The sequence below is a fragment of the Diadema antillarum genome, unplaced genomic scaffold (assembly GCF_040938485.1).
Source record: "Diadema antillarum isolate AM-2024a unplaced genomic scaffold, OU_Dant_1.0 seq00000698_RagTag, whole genome shotgun sequence".
NCBI lineage: Eukaryota > Metazoa > Echinodermata > Echinoidea > Diadematoida > Diadematidae > Diadema > Diadema antillarum.
In genome coordinates, this window is record NW_027271603.1 from 331,939 (window position 1) to 354,785 (window position 22,847).

The following is a 22,847-nucleotide window of genomic DNA, read 5'->3' on the forward strand; positions in this document are numbered from 1 at the left end:
GGGTGATACTAACCACACACTGACAATATGTATGAAGGCAAGCAACTTCCAAACACCATTTGAACCAAATGAAAACTTAGAACTGCTCACAGTTTTGTTGGAAGTGTACTTTTTTTTTTCATAGGTGACTTCCCATTAGTAGTAGTTAGCTGTGGTTATATGCACTTTCTGCCCTTCTGTACTTGAACAAAGCCTGTTCATGCTATGTGTTTCCATATCATGATATATATGTAATATCCTGGGGGAAAACCAGGTGATTTACCTCTGTTAGCAATCCTATGCTATTGGCAATTACTCTGATCAATTCAGGTGCTAGGTAGCTTGAATGGTAAATAATACCTTTTTTTCTGTCTCATGTACAGGAAGCAGCAATTCTTTGTAATTCATATTTAGGGCACAGCCACTCTGCTTTCCTCTATTCTATAAATACGTCAAGTAACTTTGTTAATGGGTTGTTAGACAAGATTTTAATGATGTATGTCATTGTGATAGAATGCATACCCAACTAGAGAAATGTCAAGATTGCCATTGAATGCAGATGAAAGCCCTATATACGTTTGCAGCACTGCACAAACACAAAGCTTTACTGCATAACAGTGTAAGAATGGTTGATAAAATCATAATCGCCATTAAAATCTGACACACTCATGACATTTTTTTGATTGTTTTTCACTTTTCATACTTTTCTCACAGTGGGGCATATGAGAAAAATAACATCAGCTAGAATAAAGATTGCACTGCCAAGCAAGTAGGCAACAACCCATGTGTTTGGTTGATATTCCCCACATTGATGAACTCAATCAAACCTTTAACCCTTCTCTGCCAGGGTCTTTGGACAGTGTAGACAATGCTATGAATTTCTGTGCCTATCGGCATTTGAAGGGGAATGAAACCCAAACATACATGAGAATTAAGTGACTGCAGTAATATCAGTAATAACACATTGGTGAGGTTTGGGGAAAATCAGACATTCTGTTCAACAGTTATGAACTTTTAAAGTTTTGGTGACTACAACCACTCATGAAATCAGTGCAGGAGAATGATATAGAGAGAATATATAGAGAATTCGACAAACATTTATTTCTTAATGAAAAGTACTTATTGCCTCAACTTGTTGCTGAACTATGTTAAGGTTAGTATTATTCCCCCTACTTTCTGAAAGAGGTAAGTCAAATGCTCTTGCATTATGCTAGAAAAGAGAAATATGAGGGTTTCTTTTTACATTTCTTTGTATTGTTGTCCTGCACTTACAGTGCCGACCGCGGGAAACGTCACGCTTTTCCGAGATCTGGACGAGGCCACTGACGCGTATCCCCGCGGGTACCCGCGGGTATACGCGTTCAGTGGACGAGTCCATCCGCCCGCACGGATAATCCATCCTCGGGAATTTGCGTCTCGATTGACGCGGGTTGGACGAGGGTGGACGAGGGTGGACGAGGGTATTCAAGGGCACATTCCCGTTAAGCTTTATTTTGACCGCTCAATCAAAATACATTTCATGGAGTTCCGACTTTGCCCATTTTCATCAAATTCCGATTTCAGGGGCTTCTTTTCGATTTAATCACACTCTGATGTCCACTGCCTTGATTGTTCGCTACTTTCTAAAGAAGTACACCTGCGGAAGTTGTGCACATGCGTTCATCACTCAAGTATCAATAATTATTAGAACATATCGACATCGGTTACGATCATCTCGCTATTCACGACTTTTAACGACCTGCGCCACCAAAATTTCATTGCTGAAAATTCGGTGGCCCAATCGGGCTACAAAAAAAGTCGGATGTTTGCCTTTACTTTTGAAAATGAACAGCGGTAACAGTCGGCTCCGTAAGACGCAAAAATGAATGTCGCATGTTTACTTTTGATTTTAGAAATGAATCACGGTGACATTTGACTCCGTATGATACTGGAATAAATACCGAATGTTTGCTTTGGCGTTCGGAAGTGAATGATAATATTCAACTCCGTAAGACGATAAGATAAATGCCGGATGTTTGCTCTTACGTTCGAAAGTAAATAGCAATAACATTCAGCTCCGGAAGATGCTTGAGTAGGCTATATGTCGAATGAGCCCTTTGACGTTCGGAAATGAATAACAAAAATATTCAACTCCGTACGATGATAAAATAAAAGACGGATATTTGCTTTTACTTTCGAAAATAAATAGCAATAACATTCGGCTTCGGAAAATGCTAACATAAATGTCAGATGATTGCTTTTACGTTCGGAAGTGAATAGCAGTAATATTCTGCTCCATACGATGCTAAAATAACTGTTGGATGTTTGCTTTTAGATTTCGAAATGAATAACAGTAACATTCAGGTGCGTTCGGTGGTAAAATTAATGTTCAATGATTGCTTTGATGTTCGGAAATGAATAACAATGACATTCAACTCCGTATATACGTTTATAAAATATACAATGTATATCTGATGTTTGCTTTTACGTTCGGAAGTAAATAGCAATAACATTCAGCTCCCGAAGATGCTAAAGTAAATGTTGAATGATCCCTTTGACGTTCGGAAATAAATAACAAAAATATTCAACTTCTTACGATAATAAAATGAATGACGGATGATTGCCTGTACTTTCGAAAGTAAATAGCAATAGCATTCGGCTCCGGAAGATGACAAAATAGATGTCAGATGATTGCTTTTACGTTCGGAAGTGAATAGCAGTAATATTCTGCTCCATACGATGCTAAAATAACTGTCGGATGTTCGCTTTTAAATTTCGAAATGAATAACAGTAACATTCACCTGCGTTCGATGGTTCGGAAATGAACACAATAATATTCAACTCCGTGTATACGATGATAACATAAATGTCTGATGTTTGCCTTTATGTTCAAGAGTAAATGGCAATAACATTCAGCTCCGGAAGATGCTAAAATAAATGTCGAATGTTTGCTGTGACGTTCGGAAATTAATAACAAAAATATTCAACTCCGTATATACGATTTTGCGTTCGGAAGTGAATAGCAGTAATGTTCTGCTCCATACGATGCTAAAATAACTGTCGGATGTTCGCTTTTAAATTTCGAAATGAATAACAGTATACATTCAGCTGCGTTCGATGGTTCGGAAATGAACACAATGATATTCAACTCCGTGTATATGATAACATAAATGTCTGATGTTTGCTTTTATGTTCAAGAGTAAATAGCAATAACATTCAGCTCCGGAAGATGCTAAAATAAATAACGCATGTTTGTTGTGACGTTCGGAAATAAATAACCAAAATAACTCCGTATATACGATGATAAAATAAATGTCTGATATTCGGTTTTACGTTCGAAATATAACAATAACAATCAGCTCCCTTCGACTTTCGGAAATGAATGATAATAATATTCAACTCCGTACGATGTTTAAATAAATGTCGGATGCCTGCTTATAATTTATATTGCTATGTACTTTCGCAAATAAATAGCAATAACATTCGGCTCCGGAAGATGCCAAAATGATTAATGTCACATGATTGCTTTTACGTTTGGAAGTGAATAGCAGTTACATTCTGTTCCGTACTATGCTAAAATAAATGTCGGATATTTGCTACATGTGTATTACATTTCGAAATGAATAGTAACATTTGGCTGCGTTTGATGGTAAAAAACAAAACAAAAACAAAACAAAACACACACACACACACAAAACTGTCTGATGTCTGCTTTGACGTTCAAAATTCGGCCCCGTACGATATGATGAAATAATTGTCAGATGACTCATTTCACTTTCGCAAGTGGACAACAGTGACATTCGGCTCCGTACGATGATAAAATAGATGTCGGATGTTTGCTTTTATATTTGGAAATGACTAACTGTTAAATTCTGCTCCGTATACGACAGAGCTGCCAACCTTTCGAAGCACAAATTAGTACTCAGCAGCTCCAAAATTCGTATTTTCCACCAGAATTCGTATTTTTTTCAATCTCCCTCTTTTTGCTATGAGGCCTACAGGCTCTAAACATAACGTTATGACACATGCCGAAGCATCCAGCTGGTCACCAGCACGATAAAGATTCTAAACTACGCAATGTTCAGCGTTGATTGATTGCTTTCTCGCAATGTGTACAAGTGCAAGTTTGTACCTCCAAAATCTTTCTGGGCTGATTATGGAAGCTTCCATTTTCTAGCAGGGGACGGGGAATGCTTGATCTTCTCAAGAGAGCTTCTGTGTGAGCGGATGCAAAACTCTGTTCTGTGTTTCCAATTATGTACTATCAAAACATAATCATGCGTTGTTTTCAGGCTTTTTTCATTTTATTGGATGTTAAACATCAGTATTCTTCGAAGTATTCCAATTACTTTTCCCCTGACTGGAATCGGAAAGTCTGCTATAACGATGATCGCAAAATGCCGCGCTGTGTGTGGAAGCGCCGATGTGGTGCAAACACGTGGCTTCATTTTCAAGTTTAAATGAATGCGCCATGTGCTCCTGCCTATAAGAGGTTACTGCAAGTTCGATGGATCGAATGCGCCATAGCTGAGCTGAGCTGAATGGCTTGTTTACGGTAAACATGCAATTTACGTTCGATATGAAGAAATCATTACGTCTTTCACGAGGGAAAAACACACAAAACAAACAAACAAACAAACAAAATACACCCACGAACGAATGTTGATAGCCAAAACTTTGAAAAGTAATTAGCAGTTTGAAACTTTGAAAAGTAATAAGCATGGGTAAAACGCTTTTTAAACCCTGATAGTAGGGGTAGCTGGAAATGCTTTTTTAACTTGTCAATGGAAGATCTCGGTGGAGACTTATTTTGGATTTGTAATATTGATTGCAAGGATATGATTAATCAGGTCGGAAATATATTCATACGAGAAATTCTTGTCTGCTGGAGTAATTTAGTTTTTTCTCAGAACCTTCCTGACAGATATATTCATAATCAGGTTATATGGAATAATTCTTGCATTAGAATTAATGGAAAAGTTGTTATTAAGCATAATTGGATAAATAAAGGTATTATGAGAATTTATCATATTTTGAATGAACAGGGTAATTTTCTTTCATTTTCACAATTTAGAAATAAATATGAAATTCAATGCAATTTTTTGGATCTTTTTTCCATCATATCTGCAATTCCTCTTAACTGGAAAAATCTTGTTAAAAAACCTCAAACTCAAGATAAAAATTATCAAGAAGAACTGATTCTTGAAATTAAGAAAGCTCCTAAAGTATGTAGATTTATTCATAGAAAATGCGTAGATAATTTTCGTGAAGTTCCAAAATCACAAGAAAAATGGAATTCAATTTTGATAGAACCAGTCACTGACTGGAAAAAAATCTATCTCATTCCTTTTAAAAGTTCATTGTCGACAAAATTGCGTTATTTTCAGTTCAAGATTCTACACAACATCCTCGGGGTGAATAAACTGCTAAAACAAATTGGTTTGTCAGATTCTGATTTATGTACCTTTTGTTTAGATACAACCGAGACAATTACACATTTGTTCTGGGAGTGCCCTTATACTCAACGTTTTTTGAGAGAGTTCCAAAGACAAGTTTTGAAAGACGAAGTTATTCTCACATTTAACGATTTCATATTTGGAATCTTAAATGGTCCTTTCACTACATTGAATTCTGTTTTTTTATATGCCAAATATTACATATTCGCCACAAGATGTAAGAACGGTACATTATCTTTGGCGTTATTTCAAAGAGCTTTGAAACATTATTATGAAATTGAAGAAATTATATATCTAAAACAAGGTAAAATCACTGTGTTTTTAGATAAATGGAGACATGTTCAACTTATTTGAACTGTCTGATGTTGTTTCGTTAATATCGTGTATTTCATGTTTCTTGATGATTCAAGGATGGGGCTGATGCAACACTTTCATTTGGTTCGTAGTCAAATATATGGAGGTATTTTCTCTCGGAAACTGGTAACATTCGATTTTGTTTGTAGAAAATAATTCCATACTTGGAATCCACCTTGCATACATTTAGTTGTTGCAACGTCAGGTGGATATTGACGTGTTTACGGGTTGCCTGGAGCAACCTTTGCCGGGGAGGTATGCATGAAAATAGTTTAAAGGTCTATGTACCCGCGAGTTTCTTTTAACGTTGTTATGATGTAAGTTAATTTATGCATGCTTTCGGGCAGGGTATGTTCGTGGCAACCCGGTGGCTTTCTAGGAGCCTACCTGGGTGTGGCGTGTGTAATGTAAATGTATACACTGTACATACTTTCGGGCAGGGTGCATCCTTGGCGTTCCAATGGCTTGCCGGAAGTCCGCTGGGGGCCTGCCTGAGCGTGGGGACGGCGGGTGAATGTTGTTTGCTAATTTCTAGATTTTCTGTCCATGGGGCCTATTAGTATTTACGAATTTCCTTTTATTAGCTGTACATTGCAATGTGGCTGTGCGCGGCCCTGTCGCTGTGCTCAAGTGTTACACTTGTGTAGTGTTACACTTGTGTACGGCGTCGGGGCTGTGTGTAGTCAATTGCAATGGTCCTGTGGAAGTTATTCAATGTGCACTCGTCGTCGCCATGTCGGGCGGGCCTGGGCGGGCTTTCGGACTGCCAAAAGTTATTTTATCCTATTTTCGCATTCTCGCATGTACGACCCTTTATAGTATGTTTTTTAGTAAGAAGATATTTAAATATTTGAAAAAAAGTATAAAAAACACAGATATGTGTTTAAATTGTTTGTATCAAAGAAATGTTTTTGTGTTGAAGTAATAACTTTGTAATTCATTTATCCTCTGTAAAATTATGTTGCTTCGAGAAATCAATAAATTCTATCATTTGAAAAAAAAAAAAAAAGCAGTTTTGATGCGCGTGAACTGAAATTAATTGTCATTACACGTTGTATTTTGCTGTCTAACCAGGTGATGACTGCATCTCATTGGACCTTCTCGTAGTGAATTTGTCTGGGCATACGAGACCTTTCATGTATTTCTGTGATTGCATTTTTAATTGACTAAATAATCAATCCTTTTGTTATTGTTCAGGGAACATTAGATATTCGATCAAGTACACTATAATCGACTCTTCGATGTTCCCTACTATGCGCCAAAAGAAAGGCTATAGACATAGAACCATGATATCTTTGGAATTTTTCCTTTAATTCAACTAATGAGCTGGTTCTTCGATCGATATTTCCAGGATACTTACACGCTGTTTATTCCAATGCGCGCATTCTTTCGTCTGGCACGCACCTGGGTGTGGCACCTGCTTTTGTGGAAATTTCCACAAGGGAGAGGGGTGGGGTGTCAAGTTTCTTCGAGCCGAAGAGACTGCATACACAATCTCTTCGCTTTTATTTATTGTCATTCGTGTTTTCGCCTTATTCTTTGCTGATATTGAACATTTAGATTTAACTTTACGAAAGTTGCTATAGCACATGGTTCGTTTTGTTGTGAGGTGTACGTAATTTCTTTTTTTTAATCATTCTTGAGAGGGGAAAGAAGAGTAAGGGGGAAAGAAGACTAGAGGGAAAGGGAAATAAAACAAACGTCACGTACGCTGAGCATTCACAGGAAGCCGTCTTTTTACACCAGTCACCAGCATAGTTATCATCACTATCAGACATCACTCAAGATCATTTTAGCCTTTTCCTATGATCAACATTAAGAAACACGCATAATCCCTCGAGATAAATACCTAGGAAACTCAATAATAAATACAAAGTATCAACACCTCCCAACAACACAAACATTTAGAAAAGACAGCAAATAGCACATCGAAGCGACTGGGATCAAACTCCGTCGCTTCGATTGCAGCGAAGCGGAGAAATCGCCGTTACGAAAATAACAGTGCGAGACACTAAGAGAATTACGTTTAAATACTTCAAAGTATAAAGGGAACAGATAAAGTGATATAAAATGTAAGAAATCGTACTAAACGAGGTGTGAGAAACGACGGAAATAAAACGAAGTTTAGTAGTAAGCTTAGGCCCTAGCAAAAGTTTTGCAGCACCGAAAGCTACGCGAAAATAAACACACATATAAAACTCGGTATTGCGACGAGATCCTATGGGATCAAGTCAATAAACGATACAAAACAAAGGAAATTGATTCATTTTGACGGGAAAATAGTTTGTTATAAGTATTCTGTTATATGAGATCTCCTTTAATAGGCCTAGAAATAATCGAGTTTCCACGATACTCTGGAAAGAAAGTTCGAACGCTTTTCACCTGCACATATACTGCAGAGGGCAGTGCACATCAGTCATCAATACACGAACAGAAACTCACCTCTACAACTTCCTCGCAGAAAATGATGCAATAGCGTTATAAAAAAAAAACAGACAACACTCTAAAAATCATTTCGTACTTGGGAGGCAAGGGACAAGAGGATGAAAAGAAGAGAAAAAGAAGCAGACATTGCACAACGGGACGCTTTCACCCCGCCTCATACGGTACTGTAGTGGCAGCTGGCTAATTGGGATACCACGGCGATCCATGTAAACATCCAGGGTCCGTAGGCGACAGGGATTCACGCGCGCGAAGTTCTGTTCGGTGTACACAGTACGCAAGCAGCGATATGCGTGTGCGCACATTTTTCTATTCAGCGCTTTCCACATACGGTGCGTACGCGTTGCATCGATATCCCAGCTGAATACAGATAACATGGCACATGCGACGTGCGTTTGCTATATTTTTACCCATTATTTTGCCCCACTGTGAATTCGTACTTTCTAAGGACGTTTTCATATTGTCGTATTCCCTTCGATTTTTCGTATACGAATTTTTCGGAACGGTTGGCAGCTCTGGTACAATGCTAACATAAATAACAGATTATTGCTTTCACATTTGAAAATGATTAATGGTATACATAGGCTCAGTATGATGCTTAAATAAATAGAGGATGTTTGCTTCACATTCGGAAATCAATAAGGGTAACATTCAGCTCCATAAGATGCTAAAATGAATGTCGGTTGTTTGCTTTTATACAGTGTATTTGAAAATGATTAACGGTAATATTCGGCTCCGTAAGGTTCTAACATACTATAGTAAATGTTGGATGATTGATTTTACAATCAGAAATGAATAGCGGTAACTTTCGGCTCTTTACAATGCTAAAACAAACAATCTGAAAATGCTCCCACTTTCTCATCCCAAAAGTAAGCTATGACCACCTAATAGCATAGGCATCAACTTTTATAATTATCTATAAGCCTATTTGCTAAATCTTAGAATTCAGAATAATGGTGATTGAGATGATCTACTTTTGTATTCATTTATTTTAGACATGGGTACCTGTCACGTCAGTAATGCTTAATAATTGTTTTTAGTAGGACCGATTTAGTTTTTCCTATGTTTTTCTTGATTTTTTTGGCCACCAAAAAAAAAATAGAAATCAATGATTTTGGTGGTCAAAAATAAAAATTAGTTTGGAGCCCTGCGATATCATTGGGCTCATCATTACTTAATCTTTCCCATGATACGCTAATATTTATATCATCAATCTGCCGACGTCATCCGACAATTCATGATTCAAACCTTTTTTTTTTCATCGTCCGTAACCCAACTTTGAACACAGACAGGGTATTCTTTCTCATTCTAGAGTAATGAAGGAGCGCACTTTCGGCTGTGATCTAAGTCCTATTATCATCATGAGTTCATGTCGCCGTTTAGTGATCTAAACTTCAGCTTTGCTGAACTGTTAAATGTCTTGAGCAGGAAGCGAAAACAATGGCTGGACTAAGGAACCTTCGTTTTTAAAAGGGGGAAATAAACAACACTGAAACCGAACAAGCCGGCCGAGCATTGTTTAGGTTAACCACGCGTGGTGATAATCGCGCCCATTGATCGCTCTGTCCAGCTGGCTTAACCCTATTCTAACTGGGAGGAGTTTTTACTGGGGGTGACCCCCCCCCCCCCCCTTCAGATCTCGGCCACCGATCGCGCGATCGCTGCGAAATTTTTCCTGAAGATAGAGCTGGATGTCAACTACAAGATTACATGGTCATACAATAGAAAAATATTGCCTTTCTATTCTTAATAAATTGATTATGCAAAGTTGTGCATGAAATCATATTTTCACCTATAACTCCATAAAAAAGACTGAAGTATTGCTAAATTTTTGTGTCAAAATTCCTCAAGACATATAAACCAATTTTCATTTAAAAATAAAGCACAGTCAAAACCAATTTCTTTTGTTTTTTATTGTTTTGTTAATTTCTTATGTATTTTATTGATTGTTCGACCTTGTGTTTTCTGTTGTTTTTCAAAATTTGTTGCAGGCACTTTTTCAGGCTTATCTACACTATATAGAATTGATTAATTTCAATGGTTCAAAGATGAAATACTATAATTTATATCAATTTAACCCCAAAAACACAATTTACATTCAATTTGCACACGATATCATGAATTTGAGCTGTTTTCCGGTTGACATGCATTTGCATAACATTACGTAACTTCAGAACGGTGTACTCAGACGTCGCAAATTTGGTCTCAAAATATGCGGAAGACTTCAATGAAAAAAGTTGTGAAACGACGCGGCAAAATCTTTGCGCGTTGCAGAATCGTGACGCGAAACGTGGGGGGGGGGGGTCAATTTGACCCATTTGACCCCCCCCCCCCCCACCCAGTTAGAATAGGGTTAAGAGTATGCATATTGACCAAAAATAGTCAGAGGGATGCTAATTTACTCTTACAAGCTATCGCTACTATTTAAGTTGAAAACTGGAACTTTCTGAAAGGTTAAAGATGATCGTAAAATCAGTTCTGGCTACAGGATTTTATAATAATTATAATAGCATTCAACATGTACCAAGTTTTCATCGTTTACCTGTCTTATCACTCCAAAGCAGTTCAGCTTAACTGTTGGCTTATAGAAGTGATCATCAATCGGTAAGGATTAGTCAGATGAATTCATGAATTCACTTTATGCATCACGGCTAATCGAACTATTCAACATCGTTGAAGTAACCATACTTTTTTATTTTCATAGTTCAAACTATTTCTTAACATTTATATGCAAAACGAAAGTACTCTACACGTTTTTCAAAATGCTCAGATGTAATGAGTCAATTCCACAAAGATTGCATTACAGCAACCTTTACTGACCTAAACAAGTTTTCTGTAGAGCTATCAGTTCTATTATAATGGCATTCTGATAACTTCGACTGCGTTTTGAACTCGTACCGAGCCGTCAGAGGCAAAATGATGATCAGGCAGGGAAAGCAATCACATTATAAAGAAGTTCACACAACACGAACAGTCAGGGACAGGCTAGGGACACGGAACAAAGAAAACAAAAGGAGAGGATGGGAGGTCATGGGCAAGGAGGCCAACAGGTGAAGGGAGGGGGATTAAAGCAGGAGGGTGGATAGACAAAAGGCATAGGAGGGTCAGTGATAATCCTGAGTGCCATGGGGGTGCATCCATTTAAGAATGAATTTTCTCACACACCCAAGATGTCGCCATTTATGTGTGTGCGATGAAGCGTTAACGCCGTCGCTAAGCAGGACTGTTGCATCATGGGGGGGGGGGGGGGGAGGAACGGGTTGTGAGCTTGAACATAACCTAAACTTTAAGGGCGATTTTCTTTTTTTTTTTCTTTTATGACTTCTAGGGATGCGGAAAGGGGTTGTTTTATATATTATTGTAAAGATAAAACTATACAATGTATGTAGAATTCAAGTATTTATATAATATACATGTGTAGACATGCCTAAAATTGCGTTTACTGCGACATACCCATTTCGACCGAGCGCATCACGACCTGTATGGACTACGCACATGTATTCTTTTATCTTGCGCTCTGCTTTTGTGGGAATTTCTTCAAGCATAGGTGTCAGGTTTTCCTACGTTACGTCTGCGGTCATTAATTCCATATTTGTTAGTTTGTCTGCTTTCTTATTCTGTGTTTTATGCATTTTACTTGAACTTAAAGGTCTAGACATTTCGTTTGCTAAATGCACGCGAGTCACGTTGCATTGTATGATGTATTTTGTTTCGTTGACCATTCATGAGAAGCGTTTCTTTGAGCAAACTCTCTTTTCACACCAAAATCACTTATAGAAGGTAGTCATTCCACATTGGTTATCAAAAATAATAATTCCGTCATTTTCCTTTCGTTCAGAAACAGGAATCAGAATTCTCAACACGTCATCCACATTGGTTTATCAAAAACAATTCCGTCATTTTTCCTTTCGTTCAGAAACAAAAATCTGTTATTCTCAACACGTTATTACAAAAATATACATCTCACAGCGCGATAATAGGGCCTACTAGAACCAACTCATCGCAGCAAAATGACACATTACGGTTACGAGGACATACACAATGCTTGAACAAATTACTTTGCTTCAAAATGTAGAAACGGATGAAGTGACATAACAAGAGAAAGGGCGCACCGAAAGAGGTACACTGTATCAAGATCAACTAAGATAAACTCTAACAAAAAAGAAGAAGAAGGAGGAAACTATTCCCCCCCCCCCCACACACACACACGCACACACATACACACAAACGAGTAGATACACAAAGGTCATATGTTTACCTTTGGGAGCAGTGATTTAAAAGATGTTTTAGATATCACATGTGATGCATAATAGGTCCGTTGTGCAAAGCATCCTACATAATTTTTTGTAATAAAGCCTAGAATATAAGGAGATATCAGTATTTCTCTTATAGATTGTAAAGAACCTTCGGAATTAGGACCTTTGTTTTGTTACAAACCTCATATTTTCGGATTAACGAACCTTCGGAATAGCAAACTGTAACCGTTCACATAGTGTACTGTATTTTCGATCATACGGATTCAATTTTTTTTTCCAGCGGTTGTTTCTATCCCTATAACTCACATTTCAGAACTATGGGGGTTTTGTTTCATGTACGTGGTGAATTAATACGCCTTTAACGCAAGAGCAAAAACATGGGAAAGTTTGAATGCTTTTCACGTGCACATCGTCACATAAAGAGAATCAGGCGCTGACGGACCATAGAAGTGTCTCAAAATCAATACTGCCATGCAGCTTGCACCAAAATCACAATTCTGATAGGTATTATCCCGTAACAGGGGCGGATCCAGGAATTCCGTAAAGTGGGGGCGCGTTTACAAAATTAAAGGGGGGCGCACGCACCCCTCCCCCATTTTTTTTTTTTTTTACATTTCTTTTGTTTCAACAACAACAACAACAAAAAAAATAAAGGGGGGGGGGCGGGCGCCGGTTGCGGTCCTCCCTGGATCCGCCCCTGCGTAACCAAGTAAGTTTGAGAGAGAAAAGTTTGAGCCAAAAACACAGCGTTGACAAGTACTACCACAAATTGCATTTTAAATATGGTATATAGTACACAGTACGAGAAAGTATACAGCACGAGATCTCTAGTTTGATTTTCATTTCGCTTCGAATAGTAGACGAGCAGTGACAATCCGTCAAAGTGCAAACTACAGCTAGGGCCTAGCGGCACAGTTTACAGGTCTACCTTCTGTTCACTGCATGGTACACATAAACAAGAACAAAAGCGTTTTCTTCTTTTGCATGTTAGCATGGGGACGATAGTGAATTAAGTTCACCAAGATTCAATGTTTGTAAACAAGAAAGCAGCGCGTAGCAAAGACCTCAGATCGTTGTTATAGCACACGTGCATCTATTGTGGTAACATTTTAATCAACGCACTAACACCATCTGAACATACTGAACGATCATGCCACACAATCACTGTGAAGGGGAAATGTTCAGCAACAACAAGAGCACGAGTATGTAGCCTACCATATACTGTACGCGCATTCATTCCATGAGTGCCAAATACAAGCTAGAAACACACGCAATAAAGAAACATTGCAAGTTCATGAACTGAGGGACCTTTTTTTTTTTTGTCTTATATCTTAACAAGATAAAGACGTTGTGATTTCGGGTGCTGTTCGTTATTCCGAAGGTTCGTTATTCCGAAGGTTCGTTTATCCGAAACACATAAATTCCCTAAACCATAGAGGTTCGTTAATCCGAAAACGAAAAAAGGTTCGTTAATTCGAACATTTGCGGCGTTATTTCGAAGGTTCGTTAATCCAAAAATGACATAGGGTTCGTCATTCCGAAGGTTCGTTAATCCGAAAATGAAATAGGGTTCGTTATCTCGAAGGTTCGTTGATCCGAAACGATATAGGATCCGAAATGATATAGGGTCCGTAACGAACCTTCGAAGTAAGTCGAGCTTTGTTTCATTTTCGGATTAACGAACCTTCGGAATAACGAACCTTATTTCATTTTCGGATTAACAAACCTTCGGACTAAAGAACCTTACTAACGAACCTTCGGAATAACGAGCTGTAACCGTGATTTCATATCCAATTTGTTTAATTGGACCTTTTAAAAGCTATGATTGTATCGAATCATTGAAATGAAATTTAACGGCCTTCTGTCCGCCGTATCAAAATAGTGTGATGATAAAGGGGATGTGCGCATTGTCATTCGAAATACATGTAACTACATGTAACTCTACATTTAAGTAATTAGTCTGATTATTATATAGCAACTGATTTTGGGATTGATAGTCACTACTGACAGTTTTTATTCTCGTAAACGGCACCTGTCAATCTCACAGGCGTCAAGTCGAAGCACTCACACGTCATGAATTGACCATAACGTAAAAACGACAGAACTCTACACACAAGAGTTCTGTGATAAAAACACGCTGGGCACACAAGATGAGTATGTTGGAACCACATGGCGCACTCACTGCTGGCAGGGCAAGCACGTGCTTTGCTCATCGAACTGGTCGTTTTTATAGCGATCATAATATCGCTGCACAGCAGAGATTCGTATTCCAATGCACAGTAGGCCTACTCTCTCTCTCTCTCTCTCTCTCTCTTTCTCTAAAAAAAAAAAAAAATGAAAACATTCACACTTGAAGGGGTGGATACATTTAAAACGGAGTCAATTTAGAGTGAAATTGGAGTGAATTTTGAGTGAAAATGTTCATTTTCACTCGGAGTGACCTCCGGGATCACTCGAAGATTTTGGAGTGCTATTGATGTAGCGCGATTCCGCTGCTTAAATGCATTCAGTTTTGCTCATAATCATTAATTTCTTCCTTCTTTTTTTTTCTTGGAAAGCAAGCACTCCTTAAAGAGGGAAACCCCGATTGGACAAATTGCGACGTAAACATGCATTGACATAGTTATTGTGATACGTATAAACAATTTATCATGAAAGGAGAGAAGGGTACCTACAGTACATGTATCCAAGATAAACATTATGCATGCACGTGTAGTACCACTTCTCGGGGACTCGAGTGAAGTTAAACGCAGCTTTGTTGATTACATAATGCCACTCTGGTGGTTTCGCCATACCCTTCTCTCTCTCCTACGTTTTCTTTGTTTTCTCCCTCTCTTTGTCTTTTTTTCCCCTACAAATCGTGTACTTTAAGAATAGACAGACGGTGTTAAACTTCAACTCAAGTGGCTTCTTAAGATCTGCGCCTCTTTCATCCATCTTAGGGACCGTGACACTATTGTGAATGACACAATTAAAAGCATCACACAAGGACTTTCACGCCTCGTTAGACCTTTAAGACTCAGATCTTTTTCTTTCTTTTTATGTGTGTGTGTGTAGACGTGGACGCCATTGGGAAATATCAAGCTCGAGACAATAAGTGGCCACTTACAATATAATGACCGACCGATGTTGAAGGTAGATTAAATCAGTAACTAAGTCAGAAATTGGGGAACCAGTAAATAAATAGGCAGCGATCGACACTTCGACGGTTTGCCAATCTAATGTGCAGCGATCGACGTCGAAAGTGTCAATCAAATACGTTATTTACGGTCGACGTCGAAGGTTGATAAAATCAGTAAGCAGCGATCGATGTCGAAGGTTGATAATCGGATGGGTGCTGTTCGTAATATTCCGAAGGTTCGTAATTCCGAAGGGTCGTTAAATTCGAAACACACAAATTCCCTAAACCTACAGGTTCGTTAATTCGAACGTTTGTGGCGTTATTCCGAAGGTTCGTTATTCTGAAGATTCATGAATCCGAAAATGAAATTAACGGAACAATATACCTTCTGAATAACGAATCTTCGGACTAGAGAGCCTTCGGAATAACGAACATCGGAATAATAGCTACCGATGTGTAAGGTTGATGAAATTATTAAATAGCGACCAATGTCCAAAGTTGATTAGGTCATACCGTCCGACGTTAGTGATCGAGAAAATAGCGGCTGATGTCGAAAGTTGATAAAATAAGGACAATTAAATCAAATAGGTATAGCGTCCATAATGTCGAGATCAAATAAAATTGAGCAGCAACGAAGTGTCGAAGGTTTATGCAATCAACTTGGTATCGCACGACGTCGAATGTTAAGCAAAATTATCTGATTTATCCGACATTTGTTTTAGCATTGTAAAGAGGCTAAAGTTACCGTTATTCATTTCTGATCGCAAAAGTAATCATCCAACATTTACTAGTATTTTGACACCTTACGGAGCCGAATGTTACCGTTAATCGTTTTCAAATGTTAAAGCAAACAACCGACATTCATTTTAGCATCTTACGGAGCTGAATGTTATCCTTTTTCATTTCCAAACGTGAAAGCAAACATCCGCTATTTATTTTAGCATCTAACTGAGCCGATTGATACCGTTAATCAGTTCCAAATGTAAAAGCAACAATCTGTTATTTATTTTAGCATCGTTCGGAGCAGAACATTACCGTTATTCATTTCCAAATTTGAAAGCAAACATCCGACAATCATTTTAGCATCGTACGGAGCCGAATGTTACTGTTTTTTCATTTTGAACGTCAAGGCAGACATCAGACATTTACTTTACCATCAAACGCAGCTGAATGTTACTGTTCTTCATTTCGAAATGTAATAGCAAATATCCGACATTTATTTTATTATATGGAGCAGACTGTTACTGCTATTCACCTCCAAACGTAAAAAGCAATCATCTGCCATTTTCTGGGCATCTTCCGGAGCCAAATGTTATTGCTATTTACTTTCGAAAGTAAAAGCAAACACCCGACATCTGTTTAATCATCATACGGAGTTGAATATTAGTGTTATTAATTTCCGAACATCAAAGGGATCATTCGACATTTATTTTAGCATCTTCCGGAGCTGAATGTTATTGTTATTTACTTTTGAACGTAAAAGCAAACATCCGGCATTTATTTTTATCATCGTACAGAGTTGAATATTATTGTTATTCATTTCCGAACGTCAAAGCAAAGATCCGACATTCATTTTAGCATCTTCCGGAGCTGAATGTTATTGTTATTTACTTTTGAACGTAAAAGCAAACATCCGGCATTTATTTTTATCATCGTACAGAGTTGAATATTATTGTTATTCATTTCCGAACGTCAAAGCAAAGATCCGACATTTATTTTAGCATCTTCCGGAGCTGAATGTTATTGTTATTTACTTTTGAACGTAAAAGCAAACATCCGGCATTTATTTTTATCATCGTACAGAGTTGAATATTATTGTTATTCATTTCCGAACGTCAAAGCAAAGATCCGACATTTATTTTAGCATCTTCCGGAGCTGAATGTTATTGTTATTTACTTTTGAACGTAAAAGCAAACATCCGGCATTTATTTTTATCATCGTACAGAGTTGAATATTATTGTTATTCATTTCCGAACGTCAAAGCAAAGATCCGACATTTATTTTAGCATCTTCCGGAGCTGAATGTTATTGTTATTTACTTTTGAACGTAAAAGCAAACATCCGGCATTTATTTTTATCATCGTACAGAGTTGAATATTATTGTTATTCATTTCCGAACGTCAAAGCAAAGATCCGACATTTATTTTAGCATCTTCCGGAGATGAATGTTATTGCTATTTACTTCCGAAAGTAAAAGCAAACATCCGACATTTATTTAATCATCGTACGGAGTATTATTGTTATTCATTTCCAAACGTCAAAGGGATCATTCGACATTTGCTTTAGCATATTCGGGAGCTGAATGTTATGGTTATTATTTTACTTTCGAACGTAAAAGCAAACATCCGGCAAATTACTGATACTTTTCAAAAGATTTTCGCGGATCGATTTCAGCTAATTTCCTTCATGTAGCCGATGGTTGACGGGAGAGTTTGATTTTCATAACATTAATTCCGCGCTGGAGCGCTCGGGCAAATGCGGGTGTTTAGACGAGCGTGAAAGTGCGGGCGACTTCCCTCGTCTGTACGCGTCCAAACGCCCGCGTATTACCTAGTACGCCCGGACGAAAGGGCTTCCCGCATTTGCCCTAGGGGTTTTCGTGACGTTTCCCGCGGTCGGCACTGTACTTAACAAACTGTTGTAGTCTTCTCATCAAGCAATGGTGATGATGAATATTAAAAAGTTCATAACTGTTGAACCGAATGTCCGATTTTCCTTAAACCTTACTGATGTGTTCTGCTTTTATAGATGCATTCACGCCATCCACTTAGTATTTGGGTTTCATTATTCTTTAAGGCAAACATGTGTTAAGGCATAAGATTATTCTCTCCTTCTCTAACAAACATCAAAACAGAACCTTAAGAAAAAGAAAAAGACGAAAACACTAACATGCATTCAAAGAAGTCTTCTTTTTTTTTTCTTCTGGACCTTCATGAGGCCGTCTCTCCTTCCCTTCCCAAAACCTGAATTCTCTATCACTGTACAACCCAAGCCTGCTGGTAGATTAAAATTAAGAAACATTCCACACCCTTGAAAGCAAAACCCAGTGCCGGAGCAGATTCTGTTACTGTGTACTAACTGTCCATGGCTACCGTGCCAGACAAAATCACTGGTTCTATTCTTACAGGACAACACCAAGTCCTACATGAAATTTTACACAAAATACTCAGATCAAAGGCTTCTGTTATCCTCTGTCCCAACAGTAGACAAGGGAGATCGACCAGATTTATTTTGTCTTTGTGGTCTGAGGTAGCGCTCTGATGTTGACAGAATTCTTGTCCAGATTTGTTGGAGGACAAAAGTCGCGGTTTAGAGAAGGAACTAGAAAATCATTGCAGATTTGTCAAATTCTGCAAAGACATTCAACAGAAGGGACAAACTTTGGGGGGAAAATGTTAACAATGCAGAAATAGAGTGATCAGGTCTTCACTACAATCCGGAGATTATGTGATGTCATGCAGTTCTAAATTTGATGTCTCTAAGAGATGTGAGTTTTGTGTGATCCTGTCACCAAAAAAAAAAAAAAAAATCATATATATGCTACGCATGTGTAAACAAACAGAGGAAACTTTATTTTGTCATTATTCATGGACATAAAAGCATGAATTGAATGATGCATTCCAGAAAACATTGATAAATGCTTAATTGGTGCTTCATTCGATTGTGTTTGAAATATCTATTTTGGTATTTCTTGCAATATATGACACTTGATATGATTAATGTGGAACATTAAATAATTTTTCACTGAATAAGACTAACCGGTGGTCCCTTAGATGATCTTGTCTTCTGAAAGCCTTGTGGCAGATGTCACAGGAATAGGGCCTTTCATCTGTGTGCGTCCTCTCGTGGATCAAGAGGTTATATGACTTGGTGAAGTGTCTGCCGCAGAACCGACAGATGAATTCCTTCTTGGTTCTCATGGGGCCACGGCCTCGCCGCCTCTCTCCTGGCGGTGCCGCCAATCGCGCCTTGGCACTGTCGGCGCTGCAAGGCTGTGTGGCTGCAACCGCCAAATGAGCAAAGTCGAACCGCGGTGGTTTTTTAGCCGGTGCCGAAGACAGCCCTGTCTGCCTTGAAGAGTGCGATGATGTGGAACCACCAAGGACAAGTCGGCGCAAGGTGCTGCCTGGGTGTGGCACCGACAGTGGAGACCCCGTCGCTGAACCGAGAGGGGCACCACCAGCTGCGGGTACCTGCCATGCTGCAAGGCCCTGAGAGGTCCATGCTGTACCAATGGCACCGAGCGGAATGAAGGGTATGTGGTCACCATTCTTGGGGATGTTCAGGGTACCAGCTGCACCACAAGCCAGGGCACTGGGTAGATGGATAGGACTTGGGTAGTGGAGTGTTTGCACCTGACTCTGGCTCGTTGGAGTGAGGGGTGGTGTCGGAGGACCAGCAGATTTTAACTTCTTCAGCTCTGGAATCAAAAGCGAAGGAAATTACTTACATCATCTATGATGCTTGCTAGTTATACATATATGAAAGTACATCAAATACAATCTTGCACAAAGTCAATATCGCCATACAGGAATCATACACCATCATTTCTTGTATGAAACAATAGATATTTGAGAATATATCATCTACACTATTTCTAAAAGTAGATCAAACAAGGAAAGGAGCTTCAACGTACTGGTTTCTGTTCTTATCACATGGAGAAGTAATTTATCTGACACTAAGGTGATATTGAACAGTTTCTGACAAATTACCCGATATTCATCCTTAAATTATTTGCACTGACCACCTGCCTAGCTACCAGTGGAATGATGAAGACTCATTGCTAAAAAACATACAAGAAATCCGACTTTGATAGCCTTTGTATTGAAGCTCCAACACCCGCCCCAGCTCTGGGCAAACAAGACATTAGGGCCTGGTGCTATCACTGCTAAGACCAGAGGCAAACAACATTAGCAGAAACCATCACCATGCTTTATGTGGATCAAAATCCACTGGATTTGATGCAGCTCTACAAGGTGCCAGGCATGAAGCTAAACTGGCCAAACATTATTGTGGGATGAAGTCATCTACGTAAAGCAGGTTGCACTGCCATAATGTCCCATCATTCTTTGTCTCAAAAAGCAGTATGTTACTGCTTATCCAGGCCATACATTGATAGCTTTAAGTAAGTCCTTACAAACAAAAACAAAAATTCACAGTCTGTGTTCAAGTTCACTTTGATAGACAGAATAAATTCTAATGGGAATGGACAAAGTTTCATCACATGGGATATAACATATGAACATTATTCACCAGCAAAATTTCATATTTCTTCACAACCACATTTCAAAATGAGTTTTTCATGATGTCCTCAACACACAGCTCTCCATTGGTTTGCACACAAAATATCACACATATATATATCACATTTTTGGATAAAATTTGGCAACTACAACCTTTTTGCACTGAAGATTCTCATTGCCAGTTTATGTGTTTATGTCAGAGAAATACTTCTGATTCCTTGAATTCATCACTTTTTTTATGGTGGTGATTATTACAAATATCACTGTTTCATAAAAACATGCTGAAAGCTAAAAGTCATATTTTCCTCATTTCTTAATATTTTTTATGAAACCTACACCATTCTGTTTATACAACTGCATAAAGCCAATTTGAGCATGGTGTAAAATTGCACTTTGAGTTCAGGAACTCTGGTCGAGGGAAATGTGTGATTCACAATGACAAAAATGTAAATGTAATATCTTTGCAGAATATGTCAACAGAAATATCCTGTAACATAGATTATAAAGTAAATCACTTAAAATCAGTTTGAATAACAATAATGCAATCAAACTGTGATTGCAGATATAAACTTTACCTAAAGTTAATTAAACCATATTAAATTATTTTATATACATTTCAGTCTTAAGAAGTGCTTCTAATTCAGTTTTGTCAACCTGAGTGTGGTATGTATGATAGAGGTCAAGGTTTTTCCTGTCATATTTTATCATGTATATTTTATGCACCGTAGCTTACTACTGGTATCTAAATTTGAGATATGATGTTTTATTTTGAAGAAGGCAAGAAGAGTAAATGCTATGTCACAATGTACTACATGATTCCACATGCATGCATTTCATGTTTGATCATCACTTGAGGATCAATTTTGGCTTGCGCCGGATATACGCAAAGGAAGAACGAACATAAATTTCAGACTGTGATCTGCTGAAGTACCCTTGGGTATCACGTTACAACAGCAATTATCCTCAGATCTATATTTAAGTTGCTACATTATTGTCCTAAGACTGATAACACTATACCAGCGCCTCCTTACCTTACAAGATATTAGTCCCAGAGACAAAGTTCATGACAAAATTGGTAGTGTAATATTCTGAACAATGAGATTTTCTTCTCAGCAACTTTGTGAACTTCTGAGAAAATGAAGCTACAAAGCTTCAAAGCTTAGATGATGATTATATTAAGTGTTACGTGATCTTTGGTTTACAAGCTTTGCTATCCAGTGGACCACCTTTTTTCCATTGTTATACATACTTTGAATAGTCAACCTTGCAAAGTGTGCATCGCTATACTCGGTTATTCTATGTAATTACAGTTATATTTTATGAGATTTTATCATATACTTTGTGGTCCTTACATTAAGAATTTCATACAAAATTATAAGACAATGATTAGTGCAATGTATGCTTTGTATTTTGTTTCACCTTTGTTGGACGGAAATTAATGACAAATTTGATTTAAAAGCAACAATCTAATTGGGGGAATAAGGTACTTTGTATTTTCTGTGTTCACTTTCTCATACAGATAACAAAAGACTTCAAGACAAAGTGTGTATATCCCAATTTTACTCACTTTCTGCATTTTTTGATATTCACTATTTTATTCACTGAATGCAATTTTAGCTTGGTCAGAAAATCAATTCTGAAAATTGAATTTAGCACAGTGCATATAATCACCACAAAGACTAAATAACACAATTGAGAAGATACATGCACCATTTGTAATCCTTTACTACATCACACTAGAACACAAGAACTTCATAGCACTGAAACCATTAACTACTCATTGGGTATCATTTTTCTGCAAGCATATGGTATCATGCAGATAGATTTGCAACCAATAAACTTTGTCCTTAAATTGGGATCAGGAATTTATCCTCAGGACCCCACACACAAATGATGAAATGCTACTGAACTTTAAAAACACGAAATCTGCCAAATTCCTCTCAATTTCCTCGGCTCTTTTGTTTCAAGCGCTGTTGCATTTTGTTTTCTCCACTTGCAGCTTGCAGCGCATGGACC

General features: G+C 38.0%; 1 protein-coding gene across 1 annotated transcript in view; it reads right to left on the reverse strand.

Annotated features, from left to right (window-relative positions):
- The window catches only part of LOC139737673 (uncharacterized), a 56,074-nt gene that overhangs the window by 17,571 nt on the left and 15,656 nt on the right, over nt 1-22,847 (reverse strand). Inside the window, exon 2 of the mRNA XM_071648355.1 lies at nt 19,348-20,008. Within this exon, the coding sequence (XP_071504456.1) occupies nt 19,348-20,008 (661 nt within the window). The remainder of the gene's footprint in view (nt 1-19,347; nt 20,009-22,847) is intronic.